Source organism: Xiphophorus couchianus, chromosome 17 (genome assembly GCF_001444195.1).
Source record: "Xiphophorus couchianus chromosome 17, X_couchianus-1.0, whole genome shotgun sequence".
NCBI classification, from domain to species: domain Eukaryota; kingdom Metazoa; phylum Chordata; class Actinopteri; order Cyprinodontiformes; family Poeciliidae; genus Xiphophorus; species Xiphophorus couchianus.
In genome coordinates, this window is record NC_040244.1 from 18,535,733 (window position 1) to 18,552,361 (window position 16,629).

The 16,629-nt window shown below is 38.9% G+C and overlaps 1 protein-coding gene across 2 annotated transcripts in view; it reads left to right on the top strand.

Annotated features, from left to right (window-relative positions):
• Positions 1-16,629, top strand: part of ppp6r2a (protein phosphatase 6, regulatory subunit 2a) — a 44,790-nt gene that overhangs the window by 7,276 nt on the left and 20,885 nt on the right. The window contains exons 2-9 of one of the 2 annotated variants that reach the window (XM_028043679.1): positions 3,742-3,911; positions 4,164-4,418; positions 8,480-8,666; positions 8,756-8,893; positions 8,965-9,030; positions 9,134-9,246; positions 9,654-9,767; positions 16,483-16,609. In XM_028043679.1, coding sequence (XP_027899480.1) covers positions 4,192-4,418; positions 8,480-8,666; positions 8,756-8,893; positions 8,965-9,030; positions 9,134-9,246; positions 9,654-9,767; positions 16,483-16,609 — 972 coding nt within the window. In that variant the 5' untranslated portion in view covers positions 3,742-3,911; positions 4,164-4,191. The remainder of the gene's footprint in view (positions 1-3,741; positions 3,912-4,163; positions 4,419-8,479; positions 8,667-8,755; positions 8,894-8,964; positions 9,031-9,133; positions 9,247-9,653; positions 9,768-16,482; positions 16,610-16,629) is intronic. The other variant, XM_028043680.1, reaches the window with a different exon arrangement.

The window sequence follows — 16,629 nt, forward strand, 5'->3', positions numbered from 1 at the left end:
GTTTTCCAAGTGTAATCAAACCCCAGATACAGTGGTACTCTGACAGCCAGATAATAAGGTAAACAGACAAATCAGGCCACTCTGAAGTCTCACACACTAAATGTTTACTTACTTAGCTATATAGCTGCTAAAGAAGATGAATGTTGTGGTTTCCTTATGCATGCAATGAGAATAAAAAAATCTTCAAAAAGCCTTCCTTATGCAGTTAACAATTCCAAAGTACAGCTACACTTTTATTCTTTTTGGTTGTTTAAAAATCTACTTTTACTTCTTTTTACTTGGGCCTGAGGTAACCCATCTGAGATGATTTGGTTGATGCAGAATACCCATCGTCTGATGGGCATTCCCAAAAACCACTCAGCATTATTAATTATTGTTAATTATCTTTTAAAAATGTAATCCTAAATTTAAATTCTAGGTCTTTACAAGATAATCATTCAGATCAGAAACAATTTCACTCCTGCTACATAAACAATAGTACATGGACCAGAAGGAGCAAAACAAACCTGATGTGTCTGAGTGATGCCATAGAACGTTAATGTTGATGTCAAGCTGATCCCACCCTCTCTCTGCTTTGGTAGATCTTTGATACATTCTAATTTTTCACAATGCCATATGAGCCTACCACAACATTTCCTTTAAGCTTTGCACTGGAGTTTAACTCAATCCTTAAGTGCCCTTCATCTTGAATTTCAATTTATTCTCTACATTGCCATTTTGTGCCATCCTGCTTCTATTTTAAAATTGTAAACAAACTAATTCTTGCCCATTGACTTAAAAATTTAATTTCAGTTCATTTCTCTTGGCAGTTAAGTATTTGAATTTCCAAAAATGTCTTAAATGAAACAACAAAAGCTACAAAAGTGGAATAAGTGGGGCTCAGCAACTGCAGGGTGCTGCTGTGCTTGGGAACATTTCCTGTTCCATGGGCCCAATTGTAGCTGACTGATATATTTCACTCTACAGTGAAATGGTGTATGGTCAGGTGCATGGTCAGGTACCCAAATCCTGTGAACACATTTAAAGTGAAAGTCACAGACCTTATAGGCTTGCAATTTTACAATGCATAGCAACTGATATATGGTAGCCTCTCAAATGTTGCATTGATGCAATCTGTTGCAATTACAGTAATCTATAGCGTGAATTAGCGCTATTATAAATTACTCTGCAAAAATCTGTTATTAGTAAATCAGCCTAATGATAATGCCAACATGAACAATTTGCTCCCAACCAGTTGATGCAAACATGCCTAAATCATATTTTCTTTTCTTTTTGTGACATTTTAAAAGTTTGCTTAAATTTGCATGACAGTTGAAGGAAACATACTGTAGCTATAGTTAAGAACGCGCCACCCAAACTCTGAAAAATAAGCCATAGGAATTTCTTGAGTAAAAGAATGGAATCAAAATGTAAATCTTCCTTTATTTTTACATGTCTAACTTCAAAATATGGTTACAAGGGCAAGATGTAACCAGCAGTGTTACCTTTTTAGTTAGCTTAATTATGCTAACTGACAAAACTCTTGGAAGAAAGTTTAAAAGTTAAGAAGAGTTTTCACATGTAAATGGAAGTTTCCCTTTATGTTAATGTTTTTTACTTTGCTAAGTAATGTTTTCTTTGGCTCTAAATATCCACATACGTTTGGGCCTTTTAGGTCCCACTGGTCCTCTTTATTATTGCTATTATTGAAGCAGCCTCTGATGACTTCTGTTTTGGATGTAAAGTCAAGCGTTTGCTTTTGTGCAGAGTACACAGGGAGTTCTCAGTGGGTTTTTATTGCTCTTGTGTATTCTGTAAATGTATGCCAGATGGATGCTGCTAGCTCTGCTGTTGCCATGTGTGCAGAAACCCGTCCTTCTCATAGAGTAGCAAAGGTCAAAGAAAAAGGAGGAAGCACTTTTATTTCCTCCTTTGGTTTTACTTCCATGATTAACAGTCGAGCCTTTTGCTCAGAGAAACAGTTGAGCAAGTTTCCAAAAATCTGTTTATTTTTTTTATATATTTCAAAAGAGACACAGACAAGTAACTCACAAATGCACAACACACCAATCAAAACCAAAAGAAAACACATGAACAACTTAAACATTCAAGGTGACAAACATAAGTTGATTGCAGTGAGACAGAGTACTTTAAGTTTGTTTTCTTAGGCATGTATGTTGAGAGTTAGTCCAAGAGATTTAATTGCAGTCCACAAGGTAGGTGTAAGGTGATGGCATTGGCCTCCCTGGATCTAGGCATCCAGACATCAGTGGTTCAGTTTTGTACATTTTTCGGTGCGCCTTTTTAGGGGCGCCTGCGGACCACCATTGGTCCGGGGACCATAATTTGAGAAAGACTGCTCTACAGGAACCAGGGTAGTTCTCTGAGTACACCTTCCATCAGGTAGTACTGATGAAAGGTGTAGGCCATACCTCCAAGAGACCATACCTCCAAGGTCTCTTGGAGGTATGGCCTAAAATGTACAGGAAGGCGACCATTTTGGGTTGCTTTCCTGCAACCTGTTGGTTTATGAGCTCAGGTCTTTTGTTCAGCATCCAACCTCCCAGTATTTAAACTCCTTGCTGGTTCCTCCCTTCACTTCTCCATTGCTTCCTGTTCCTCTCTGCATACCTCGTATCTGAATATGTTATCTAGTTATTTTTTATTTACATTGTGTTTGCTTTCTGCTCAAGCTCAGTGTGGATTTTTTTTGTAAGTTTTTTTTTGTTGCTCATCATTTTCATTAACTACCTTTTCATCATCTATTCCACCTCACCACTGTTCTGCATTTTTTTGTATCCACAATCATTCAACAACAGCTTGTGGCCGGGAACTATATTCGTGGCCAGACGCTAACATGGGGTTTCTGTAGATTGCTGTGAATGGTTGACCTACATTGGACCTGAATCCAGCATCCTACAACGATTCAACATTAATGTACAACTCCAGCATAAATTTGGGTTTACAAAAGGTAAATAAATTATTTACCAGGAGATCTAAGCTTATAGAAATAACATGGGTTAGTTCGTTGTTTGCGATAGCATCGTTGTCATATACTAATTACTTAAAATAGCACAATTCATTACTCACCCTGCATAAACAAGTCAACAGACATTTAATGCTTCTTTTGATCCTAAATGCTTGACCCAACTTGAAACTAAATGATTGTATTCTCCATGCTTTTGAAAACTTTCTTCTGGCTCGTCGTATAATATGAGCTCTGCAGCTCCATATAGTTATATGGATCGCCTCGACACCTGGTAAATCCTCAAGATTATAAGAGAAGTCTTTTTTTTACCGATAACATGACTAATATCCTAAATATGCGTATTTTTTCTGAGATGCCTTGTCTCTTTCAGCCTATTTAGGGCATTAGCATACTCGTGATCAATTTTGCTTTGTTTTGAATCGGAGAAATCCACTTCAATTTTGCGCGTCGTCCAGGTCACGTGTCTGAAACCCAGCAATTGTTGGTTGAAGCTTCCATAGATTGAAAATGATGGAAGTTCTTAGTTTTGATACATTTCATGTACAATTTTTGATCTCTGCCTGTTTATTGGTGCATTCTTTCCCTATTATTCTTTTCAAATAATGGGGCTAAAGCAAGTAACCTCACATCCCACTCTACCAATTTTGAGATTATAAATAAAAAGTGACCACATCATGAGCTAGCAATGGTTAAATCTGTTAATGTCCTTTTGTTTGCAGATATAAAATCTCTTATGAATACTGTGCTAAAATATATTTTTTGGTCTTTTGCAGGTTATGGTGAGCGTCACAGTGTGTCATCTCCTAAAGAGGCCTGTGTTTTAAGAAAAGATCCATGCTGATAAATGCAACACCTCACCACACACTCTGTTGTCTGCATAAACTCAAATGCCTGCCTGCCCGTGGGGGAGGTCTGATTAAAGAGATCCAGATTTCATCCACTGGTGTGTGTGAGCTCTTAACAGGGCACTTCTGGCCTGTTGCAGTTGTAGAAATGATAATGATTGCATTTATTTGCAACAGGATTGTATTATATTGTCCTGAAATGCACAGAATTATCTTCTACATTTGTTTAATATTTTTTATCATGCTTTTAATCATCTAACATGATCATAAAGATGCTCATTGTTCCTGATTACCGTTTCCATGAAGCATCCAGGGGTTCACTGCTTTTTATTTGATTTCTTTTTTTCCAGGTCTGCGCTCCCCACTCCAGCGGCCAACATGTTTTGGAAGTTTGACCTACACACCACCTCCCACATCGACCAGTTGCTGGACAAAGAAGACGTGACCTTAAGAGAGCTGATGGAGGAAGATGATGTCCTGCAGGAGTGCAAGGCCCAAAACAGACGGTTGCTTCTCTTCCTCTCTCAGGACCACTGCATGCAAGAGCTAGTCAACCTCATCACCACAGAGCCCCCTGCTGACCTGGAGGAGAGAAGCCGCTTCAAGTGAGACCCACTGATAATGGTTCAGGGGAAAAATGTATCGATGGGCACTATATAAAAGCACTATATTCTTTTTGGAACGTCATGCAGGCTGCAAGGAAGGGTAGAAAAGAGACTGGTAATTAGAATATAAGCCTGATGGTAAAAAGAAGAGAAAATTCATTTAATTCTGTAATGTAGTTCAATATATATATGTTAAACATTTATTTTTGTCGATTTTGGATTAAGGGTAACTAATAAAACCCAAAATTCAGTCTCTCAAAAAAGATGATTAGCCCCTCCAGAAAGCCGTTTTAACTCAGAAATGTCAGCCTGCTAAGAAAGTTTGTTAATTTGCTGCATATAGGCCTGTCGCCTATAAACGGTAAATCAATTAATGGTACGATAAATTAAAACTATTGACGTCATTTTAATTATCGGCATTATAGTCTCTTCCGGCCCTTTTCTCTTTCTGTTGACACCGAATGAAAAAAGGCTCAACTCCAGTGTTCTCCACTGACCCCTCCCGTCCTCATTTTACTTAGTGTAATGCCCAGCGCACACGAGCTGTCGGCCCATTTTCAAAACCTGACAGACCAAACATTACTCGACAGAAATCCTAGGTATAACGGTTCGATCGGGTTCGGTCCTGCCGTGTCGTGTCCAACAATGGGCACAAAATAATTGCTACAAGTCCAGTGAACTAATTTTAAAACCAGGTATTAATCAATGCTTTACTACAATCTACCTGCAATGCATGTGACTAGTGTCAGCGTAAAGTCCTGACTGAATGAAAATCATTAGAACCTATTTACGTCACGTTAACAAAGAACAGCTGAAAAGTTATCGGGTTTATCAACTGCGGTAGCAATTTCGCTCCAACTCCTCTCCTTGTCATTTCTATATTCTTTGCATGTTGAATTAATGTTGTTTCCACATATCATCTCCAATGCCTGCTGGACTTCAGGTTGCCATGTCAGCTGTTTGGGATTCCCCTCTGTAATTTCCCCTCAGAAAACACAGAGGAGAATCCGGGCTTTCTGATTGGCTACCTGTCACATTCAACAGGTGTTGTTAACTCTCCCAGTCGGGAAAAACCCTGATTTGGATCAGAGCAGCACCAACGATCTACCTTAACACACCACACAATCTTAGAAAGACCAACATCCTAAGATTGTTGTAAGGGGAACAATAGGAGCAAAAAATCGTGTAGTGTGAACTATTGCATCAGGTAGTGGGATGTGCCCGTCTTCTTTATTTAAATCTAATTATTACTGAAGGGCAACATAATATACAGACTTCATAATCTGCACTCTTTTGGTTGAATGCAGTATTTATTTCCACTTTGGCTTTATGGTGTTTAGTGGGTTTTTTTCAAGTGAGTTTTTTGTTAATGGAGACTGAGAATCCATTTTATTTTTGTTTTTGGTTGTTTTGTTTATTTTGTTTATCAGCTCAAGTGTTAAGTGTTCTTTTGAAAACAAAGTGTATCTATCTTTGGCAGGAAATCGCATGCATTATTAAGTCATTTCCATTAAATCAGTGTAAAAAGGTCTTCAAACAATATTACCGTTTATCGCAATAATTTTTGAGACAATTAATCGTTCAGCAAAATTTGCTATTGTGACAGGCCTAGCTGCATAGCACTTGCATATTTGGTCAGTTCATGTTTTTGCATAAATTATGGAATCAATGCTGCATGGAATGGGAGAGATGAGCCTGAGGAGTAATGGAAGCTTGGGTTGCTTTAATAGTTGCCTTCAGTTTGGCTGTATTGTTTGCTCGGCTGTCTCTCAGCCTCCTGTTGACCATAGATGTGTTTAAAATTCCTTGATTGGATTGAAAAAAACAAATTACAATGTATTATTTAATCTGATCAAGATGTGCATTTGCATGCCCCAGGCTTTATTCAGAATAGAGAGACTGAGATGCGCAGAGTTGTTCTGTGACTTCTGAGCACCCAGAATGGACCAGCGCCAGGTTCTAACAACGTTTGAAATGTTACTGCACTCCTTGATTGAGGTTTTCTTCCCTTCCATAGTGTCTGTCCACTGAATGCATGGGTGCATCATGTTAACATGGTGCACACATGCATAGTTAGGTCAGTTTGCCACAATCAGAATAACATGATCCACACTGTTCGGATTATCAATCAGCTTAAACCACCCTTTCATTCTGAAAATAATTTCATTCTGATGGAGTTGAATCCAATCAGAATATTCAAATTGGGATATTTACATGATGTATTTTTATTCTGAACAGTTTACGTGGACATGTTTATATATGTCCATGACATGTATACATGCATAGTTATCACATGATTCATAGTCAAAAAGACTATAATTTCACATGCCATAGCCGCGCTGCCACAGTAGAATAATTCCGTTAACTCAATAACACTTGGAAATGTAGATATTATTAATTTAGTGCTATGCTCCACAGCAAAGGGAAAACCCGTTGAAGTACAACTCACAAAACTATTTCTGTCTTGCTCTCTGTATTGGCCAACCTACATGCAGACTTGTTGCCATAGCAACTGACAATGCCACTTTATTTCAACACTAAAAACCACTCAAATATTTACCACACAAAGTACAGAACATTCTGTCTGTTGCAATAGTATGGTTTTAGGCTTAATGTTTATTTTGGTATTTTTAATAAGTGATGCACTTAAACTATTTAAGTATAGAAATGTAATCATCCACGTTTATGTCGGAAGAGAGGCGAAAACAATAAATCTATTGCTGCACTTCACTTATTTACTGCAGATGGAGAGTCACAAGACCAATGTCTGGGATCATTAGTGCCCCCTGCAATGAGCCAAGAAAACTGCCTGTATAAATTTGTATAAATCTGTATAGAATTATACAGATTCTATAAACCGCATGTTCTATGCGGTTTATGATCGCTCCTCTGCACACGAAACACGTTATACACACAGTTGATGACAACAAACACTGTACATTATATACATACTTACGTATACTTATATACATACATACATATACATAAATCCATACTGCCATGGATTTATGGGGCAAGTTAAATGACATTGTCAGCAACGGACCCTGTTGCGCTTGTTCACGTGTTACAGGTCCCGGTCACACTATCTCTGTCGGACTTGAGCAATGCAGAAGTTCAGTGGACATTTGATATGTTGCATTTTTAAGCATCATGGTGTCACAATAAATAACTTGCTGCATGACTACGAGGCAAGCACAATAGTCCCTAATGCACTGGCACACTGGGGAACACATACAAACTTTATCAAGTGAAGACACATAGCCAAGCGCTAGGCGAGCATGTGTAAATGCATACAGCATTCATAATTCTTTGTTCATAAAGATATATCATTCTACCTTGAGCCTGTGCAAGCAGAGCAAACGCTGTGGCTTTTAAACTTGACGCCTACCTTGCTGCAGTATTCTCTGTCAAAAATGATTCGTGGATTAATATAAATATCAATACAGGTGAAACTTCTCTGCAAGAACACCTTCCAAATTGTCCAGTTTGAGTGAAAGGTGGCATGCACAATCTAATCAGCTTCATCAGCTACAGAAATCAAATTCTCGCCAGGCTTATATGTATATATAAGGGAGACCTAGGAGCTGTGTGTGGGGAGTTCTCCAGAAATTAACATCATTGCCACAGTTTGGAGCGGGTCACACCCCAGACAGTTCTGACTGCTCCAGTAAACGAGCTGATCCTACTCATGTTTGTCCGTCCGCTTATCATTGTCCCTAATCAGACCAATTACAATGGACTTAGTTAACCAGACCTGGTTAACTGCACTATTCTTCTACTGACCAGAAGAATAGTTCAGAGAATAGTGCCTCTGGTTGACGCCAGTGCTGGTCATCCATAAGCTTCTGTTCTTTAGAAATAAACACTTGAAATAAATTAGCAACTAATCTGTATAAAATGATTTTCCCTCTTTGAATTTCATTTCTGAAATCAGTTGACTTTTTTGCAATTTCCTTTTTTATGTAATATTTGATATAATTTATTACAAGAAAATACTTCAATTCTGTTATGTTTTTGTTGTACGAACAAGTATTCTGACTGTCATGATTTTGTCTTGGAAGGTTTCCAAATATAGCTTGTGAGCTCCTGACCTCAGATGTGTCCATTATAAATGATAAGCTTGGTGGGGATGAATCTCTCCTTGAGACGCTCTACAAATTCCTGGATAACGAGCCGCCCCTTAATCCTTTACTCGCCAGCTTCTTCAGTAAAACCATTGGCAATCTGATTGCCAGGAAAACAGAACAGGTTCATTAAAAAATCTAAGAATTCAGCTTAGAATCGATTTTTTTGGTCACCACGAAAATTCTAATAATTTTTCATTATGTTTTTTTCAGGTTATCACATTTTTAAAGAAAAAGGAAGGCTTTATTGGTTTGGTGCTTAAACACATTGATGCCTCTGCCATGATGGACCTGCTTCTTCGCCTTATCAGTTGTGTGGAACCTGCGCCTTTAAGGCAGGAAGTGCTTCATGTAAGTTACCAAAAACGCTTGCTTTTACAAGTCTTCAGAACAATTTTTGACAGCATTTTGTCCTTTTCCAGTGGCTAAATGAGGAAAAGCTGGTACAGAGACTCATAGAACTTATTCATACTGGCAATGATGAAGAAGTATGTCATCTCAGCCGGACCTACTCAGTTTTACTACCACTTAGTACTTTAGTATTAACTGAAACATTCCTCTCTGAAATGAATAAATTGTTTTTATTTTCAGAGACAATCAAATGCGTCCCAGACACTTTGTGATATCATCCGCCTTAGTCGAGATCAGGCCAATCAGATGCCTGATAATGTGGAGTGTGACCCACTATTGACTGTACTGGAGTCGTAAGTTTTGAATGACTGTTAGTTTCATAGAACAAAATCAGCCATTGCAAACACAAACAAACCTAACTATGTCAATACTGATCTGCAGATATAAAGGAAAAATTCTGGGTATGATTATTCCCAGGAATCATAAAACAAAAAATACTTGGAACATATCTCTCTGTGTGTCTTGAATCCTTTTTAGTGTCATTTTTAAAAGCATGTTTACGGTATACTTATTCAGAGGCTACAGATGTAAAAGGAAGGGTCGAGTTAATTCTCTTAGCAAAGCCCGTTGAACAGTAATTTTTCTTTAGATAATTCTTATGTATTTACATCGGAATAGTTCCTTATGCTACAGGAACCGATGGAAGACTTGTGCTTGTATGCTTGCTTTTTTTTTAGCCTTTTACTTCCGTGTTTTCCAGGCAGGAAACTGTAACAGGGCTTCTCAAGAATATGTTTGAGGGGGAGAAGAGTGAGGCCTCCATTGTTAATGGAACTCAAGTGCTACTTACCTTATTGGAGACCAGAAGGTCTGGGTGAGTACCATGTCTTTTCCCATCAAGCAGCCATGAGATGATTATTCACCTCACGTTTAGTGATACCCTTTTATCAGTGGCGGGCCGTGTATTTCACCCCTAGGCCTTCAGTAGTGCTCCGTCTGAATCAATCCAACCCTCAATAACTATTTTAAGGCTATAAAAAATCTACTGCAGGTACAGCTGCGACACACATAAAAAAAGCATCAAAAATAACCTGATAAAATTGCAATACTATTTAGGAATATAGCAACATTTTACTCACCAAAAATCCTGATTGTACACAAAATCCATCCTCCTTTCTATTAAAGTTCCTGCTTGCCCAAAAAAAATGACTCAGTCTTTTTAAGATTTCCCTATTTTTCTTCACCTTTTTGTTGTGGAGCTCCGTTTCCCTGCGCACTTGCTCGCTCAGCTGTAGATCCACTCTGGTTTCCCCAAAAGTTTTGGAAAGCACCGTTGCTTGTAAGTGTCCAGCAGTGCTTTGATGCCTCGTTGCTGCCTTGGTTAGGCAAGTCAAATTTACAAATCCAATGTGGCTCCAAACACCATGTCGATCAGTGGCAAATAACAAGCACTCCCAGCAATACAATTTGCAGCATTCCTCGGAGCCTGTGAGCCAGGAGTACCACTCGTAGTTAGTAGACTGAAAGTGGTGGACAAATCCTTTTCCCGGTTGTGACAGGCTCGCTAGCTTCGGAGTTGCCCGACCTTGCTTAACAATGTCCAGCTTTTCTTGAAAAGTCCGCCTTGAAAATGGCTTTGACAGTAAATCTCCAACCAAATCCATTTCTTCTCCTCCTTCACCCATTGTGGGTTGACAAAACAGCTATTAAATCAACACAACAATATCTTTGCTTGTGCAGCTAGCTACAGATGCAGTTTGCTAGCTCTGGCTATTACACTCTTTGACTATCCAATCAGAGCGTGTGAATACGCTGACGTTTCCGTACGCCTGCTAGAAGGCCTTGGTGTTGCCAACTCAAAATCTGATTGGTTGAAGCAACAGTTTGATCAACATTTATTTTATGTTACAGGGCCCGCAGAACTGATTGTGAAGGCCTCCAGGCAGATTTCTTTGACCCTGGCAACAAATAGTGGCTGAAATGTGATTGGTTAAATGCTTAAATATGAAAATACACGTCTGGAAGCAGCGCAACCAGGGGGTTAGCAATGAAAGGAAGCGGACAGACCATTTGGATTAATTTAATACGTATTCATGGACAAAATAAAATTAACATCAGTCTGTGATTCAGATATTTTTAGGCCAGCAGAGAAGGCCTTGCAGGCCCTGACGGCCCACCACTGCCTTTTATGCTACCAAACCAGACTTGACCAGCTGAAGTATTGAGCCCACTATGTCTTTGAAAATCTGCTCTATTACTCAGCTGTCAGGATTAAACATTTTACCAGTTGAATGTTAAAAGGAAGAGAATTATTTGTTACTATATCTCACACGTTAGATTACACAGTGCAAAATTTAAAGTCCAGTTTAATGCCTTCCAACTGAAATTCATGCACTTTTAAAACTGCAATATATAACTTTTATAAAAAATATAGATATTTTTTTTACATATTTGTTAGAACTGTCACCATGTCATGACAGTGTAATATGAGATGGATAATTTGTGAAAAAATCGATCTCTGCCTTTTCCCAGTGTTACTATTGCCGTCTGCAGAAATACTGATTGGTCAAAAACGACCAATCAGATCCAGAAGGAAGGCCTTAGGGCTGTCAATCTCCTTAATGTACTTGCTGCCTAATGTACTATCCATCCATCCATCCATTTTCTGTTCACCCTTGTCCCTAATGGGGTCGGGAGGGTTGCTGGTGCCCATCTCCAGCTACGTTCCGGGCGAGAGGCGGGGTACACCCTGGACAGGTCGCCAGTCTGTCGCAGGGCAACACAGAGACATACAGGACAAACAACCATGCACACACACACTCACACCTAGGGAGAATTTAGAGAAACCAATTGACCTGACAGTCATGTTTTTGGACTGTGGGAGGAAGCCGGAGTACCCGGAGAGAACCCACGCATGCACAGGGAGAACATGCAAACTCCATGCAGAAAGACCCCGGCCGGGAATCGAACCCAGGACCTTCTTGCTGCAAGGCAACAGTGCTACCAACTGCGCCACTGTGCAGCCCGCCTAATGTACTAATGCCAGAGAAATAACTTACTGTTCCAGGAAAACTGTGCAGTGTGTACACAATCTGATTGACAGCACTAAGATCCGGGGTGGAAACTAGCACCCCCCCATTGGCCAAATGCGGGTAAAAATATGAAGTGGCATGTGAATTTGAGCAACTCACCCGCCACTGTGTCAGGTTGGCAATTTGAACTGAAAAAAACCTTGCGTTCAGTTTGAACTCCCATTCAGGGGAGGAGTGACCGTCTGGCGTCTCGACTGATGCACATATCAGTCAAGACGCCCATGGCTGTCATATTTTTTATTTATTTATTTTTTACCCCTCCAGGGGGTCTTTTGTGGGCTCTAGTGTCCCTTATATGAAAGTAGGCTGACAGGAAAGGGGGAAGGAGAGGACGGGAAGACATGCGGCAAATATCGTCTGGTCCGGGAGTCGAACCCGCGACGGCCGTGTCGAGGACTCAAGGCCACCAAACATGGGTCATGCTATCCCCTTCGCCACCACGGCACACCCCATGGCTGTCATATTTTAACAAAAAAGTGTATTAAAATAAATTTCTATCAACCACAACAGGATTTTATTGATGGACATTGGGCCTTACCCAATGAAATCTCTCAGTCCTCCTTGGCCCGCCTCTCCCTTCTCCTCTTGCAAAGTTTCAGCTAACTAGAGTTGGAGAGAAGTGAGCGAATTTGTGACAAGGCAGGCCAGCAAAAGCTAAAAAGCACCTAAGCCCACTCAGAAAAATGTGTCAAACTAACTGATATATTTACCACACAAACTGACTGCTGGAGCATATCCAGAAGCAGAGAAGGAAGGGGAATTAGTGATTAGTGAGGAGGGGGATTTGTTGTTATTGGAGGATGATGATGAGAGTGCTATGACCAGAGACAGATTGAGGAAGAGGTCAGATTAGCTGCTATCAGCCCATGCTTTATTAAGTTAAATTAGTCTGAATAAGAACATTTATATGGTAAACTTGTCAGTAAACCTGTTTTCTTAGAGTTAAGAATAAATCATGTTTTATATAATTTGTTTGTACTGATGGGGTTTGTAAATAAAAGAAAAAATAGTGGCTGGTAAAAAAAAAATAAATTTCTATCTCCATCCCTGACTAAGAACCTCATCCTGGCTCTGATTGGTTGTTTTTAGATGGCACTTGGAGAAGGAAGTGGAGCTTGATTTTAATTTAATTTTTTTTTTCTTCACAGATTGTGTCTCATGCAATACTGTCATGATGTAATGACGGTTTGAACAAATACGTAAAAATATATTTTTTATATTTTACATACTTGCATACTATTTTACAAACTAATCGCACTTAAAGCAGGCACTACCATAAAGTGCCTGTAGGAATCCATCAGGTTGTGCTGCTGCACCTTTTGTGCCATCTGTGTTTGGCATAAAAGAGGCTGAACTTTTTTATGCCAAACACTTTTAAACAAACTGAATTAATAAAAGTCAACTCACCAACAATACATCAGAGCTATACAGTGACATTGGTCTCAATTTGTTTTACTTTTGATATGTTGGCACACATTATTGTGAGCATGTGTGAATCACCAAAAGGAACAAAGCTGTTTTAATAAGATATTTTCTGAACTGGTAACTGGTGTTTGTCAAAGCAATTCCCAAATACATTCAAAGAGTTACCATTTCCCAGAATCCCACACTTCATTATAGGTTTTCCCAATACATAGGTTTTCCCTATGTGATGTGATAAAATGGCTTTTTTTTTTTCAGTTTCACTTTGATGACCAGTCACTGTATGTACATCCACTATTTTTCATTTATAGATTCCATTACTCCCTGGCTGAATATCCAGTGAATTTCTTTATACTCCCCTCTTCTGTCGCATTTTAACTTTACAAAATAAATGAACTTCCATCAGAAGTCAATCACCTCTGATAAACATCAGTGTTTTTACATGTTTTCCATTCAATTATAGAAAGTTGTTTATTTGCAATACTTCATTAAATGTAGTCTATGGGGGAATTTTTTGGCCATAATTCGAGAGCACACATTTTCAATCTGGATTACATGTCTTTTGTTCTCAAAACTAAGTAAAAGTATTAAACTTTTACTTATATTTTCATTTTGAAAACAGGATTCATGTCTTTCTTCTCAAAACTTGTAATGTACTCAAACCTTCTCTTGGTGGTCTTGCAGAACTCTCTGTTTGTTTACAAAACGTTCTCTGCTTGATTTTTAACAAAAAATACACCGTCTGCTGGCAACCACACCAGTAAAATGAAATTGTTGTACTGGGTGTGTTTGTTTCTTTCTAGTGAGCGTGCCTGTGTGGCTACTAATATTGTAGTACTCAAGACTGGTCTCGACCACTTTTTGATGGTCTCGTCTCTGATTTGACCACATTTAGTCTCTGTATTGTCTCGGTCTCTGGCTTTGAGGACTCTGGATTTTATTTCAAGATCGGTCAAGAACACAACTTTATAATTATCACTTAACTGCCATCATATTGTCCAGTTTATTTATTAACATCTATGCAAAACATACCAATTAAAATTCAAGCAACAACGTGGCTTACTAATTAAGTGTTTCTGTTACCTCTGTCACATTTCGCCTTCCCATTTCACGTGCACGCGGCGCTCCAAGACATGCTCAGGTGTTTTTTCTGAGCGGCAGATGTCTGTCTAATTGTCGGCAATAGAATCCAGCTACATAAATCATAAGATATGGCGACATGTAAATTCAGCAGCGCTTCGCTTTTACAGATGGTGGGGACTACATCTAAATTTTATCGTCACTTAGAAAAGAAGCTCAAAGAAAGGGTAAGCTATGTGGACGTGATGTTAACAAAACTAGCTGTGAAGGGACAAATTGTATGAAAAAAGCTGTCACTGGTGTTGACTGACATGTTGCATATATGGGACAACGCTGTGACCAAATTCTGCAGTACAGTGATGTGACATTCCCAAATTATCCAAGTCTTCTGAACAGCTCTTTACTAAGACGATAGAACTGGAGCCTCACTGAGAGCTGTTCTTGTAATGCTCTTCATACACTGCAGTTATTACTTTATTTAATTATATAGATTGATATTTATTTAATTAGTGAATATATAAAACACAAGAACAGAAGAGCACGCAGAGCATGCTCATTGCTCTTTGATTGTTTTCGTCACATGTCATGGTGGTAGACATTACAGCACTGTGCTACCTGGCTTCATGCAGTGGGAAAGGGAGTGAGAACAGTCAAAGTGCTCGCCTTGTGCTTGGCTACTTCTTGCTTATTACTCCTTGGTCAGTGTTCATAATTGAGCGTTGTTTACTATTGGGGCATTGCCTTAATTGCTACATTTAATGGTGCAGACAGTGGTGGTATCTGATATGGGCAATATGGGCAACTGCCAGGGCGTTATCTTTTAGGGACCTGTGCAAGCCACTGGATGTAGGGAGAAACAACGACCTCAGCTTTCTGCTCTGTGTTACACTTAACATCTGCCAGCTTCTGATCACTAACAGCCTTCTAATCAACAGTGTTACAACATAGTCACGACATCATATCTATCTAGCTATATCTATGTAGCTATGTCTATCTATGTCTCTATTTATATTTATCGATGTATAGATACATAGATATATAGATATGTAGATAAATATAGATCTATATTTATTTAGATAGATCTATAAATGGTAAAATGGTAAATGGACTGAACTTATATACCGCTTTTCCAGTCATTTTGACCACTCAAAGCGCTTTACACTAGAGTCACATTCACCCAGACGCACTCACAAACACACACATTTATACACCGATACGCAGATCGGTAGGCAATTTGGAGTTAAGTGCCTTGCCCAGAGGCACATCGACATGTGGCAGGAAGAAGCTGGAATCGAACCTACAACCTTCCGATCGCAAGACGACTACTCTACCATGAAGCCACAGTCGCCTATATTTATCTATCTATATATAGATAAATATAGATCTATATTTATATTTATCTATATAGATATCTCTTTAGATACATCTAATTATATATATTTAGATAGATAGATATCATGTCGTGACTATGTTGTAACACGGATGCTCAGAGGCTGAGGTTGTTGTTTCCCCCTACATTCAGTCGGTGGCACAGGTTGCTACAATTGATAGTAGCCACACAAATGCATCCACTACAACACTTTCATTCTATTGGCTGAGATGATGACAGATGATGGTGCATTTTTGTTCCAAAAGCAATCAGAGAATGTTTTGTAAACAAGCAGCGTTCTGCAAGAGGTCGAGAAGAAAGGTTTGAGAACAAACATTACAAGTTTTGAGAAGAAAGACATGTAATCCTGCTTAAAAAATGAAAATGTAAGCAAAAGTATTAAAAGTTCTGATAACAAAAGATTTGTAATCCTGCTTTCAAACTAATGTGTGCTCTTGAATTATGGCAGAAAAATTTCCTCACAGTAGTCCCAAATTTCTGCTTTCAGTATTTTCATAGAGAACACTTTCTTCAAAGCTTTTTCAGGAAAACAAGTCTGCTTTAATTTTAAATGCATGTGGTGACATTAACTGATTTTGTATCTCTTCTATTTTTGTTTCTTCAAGGTTGGAAGGGTTAATGGAACTGTATTCTCAGGGTTACGAAAGGTCTTACACTGTCAACAGCAGTATTTTAAATGCCATTGAGCCCCATTTAAAAGACTTCCAGCAGCTTCTTCTGGATCCCCCTAAGGTAAAGAGAACAATTACAGC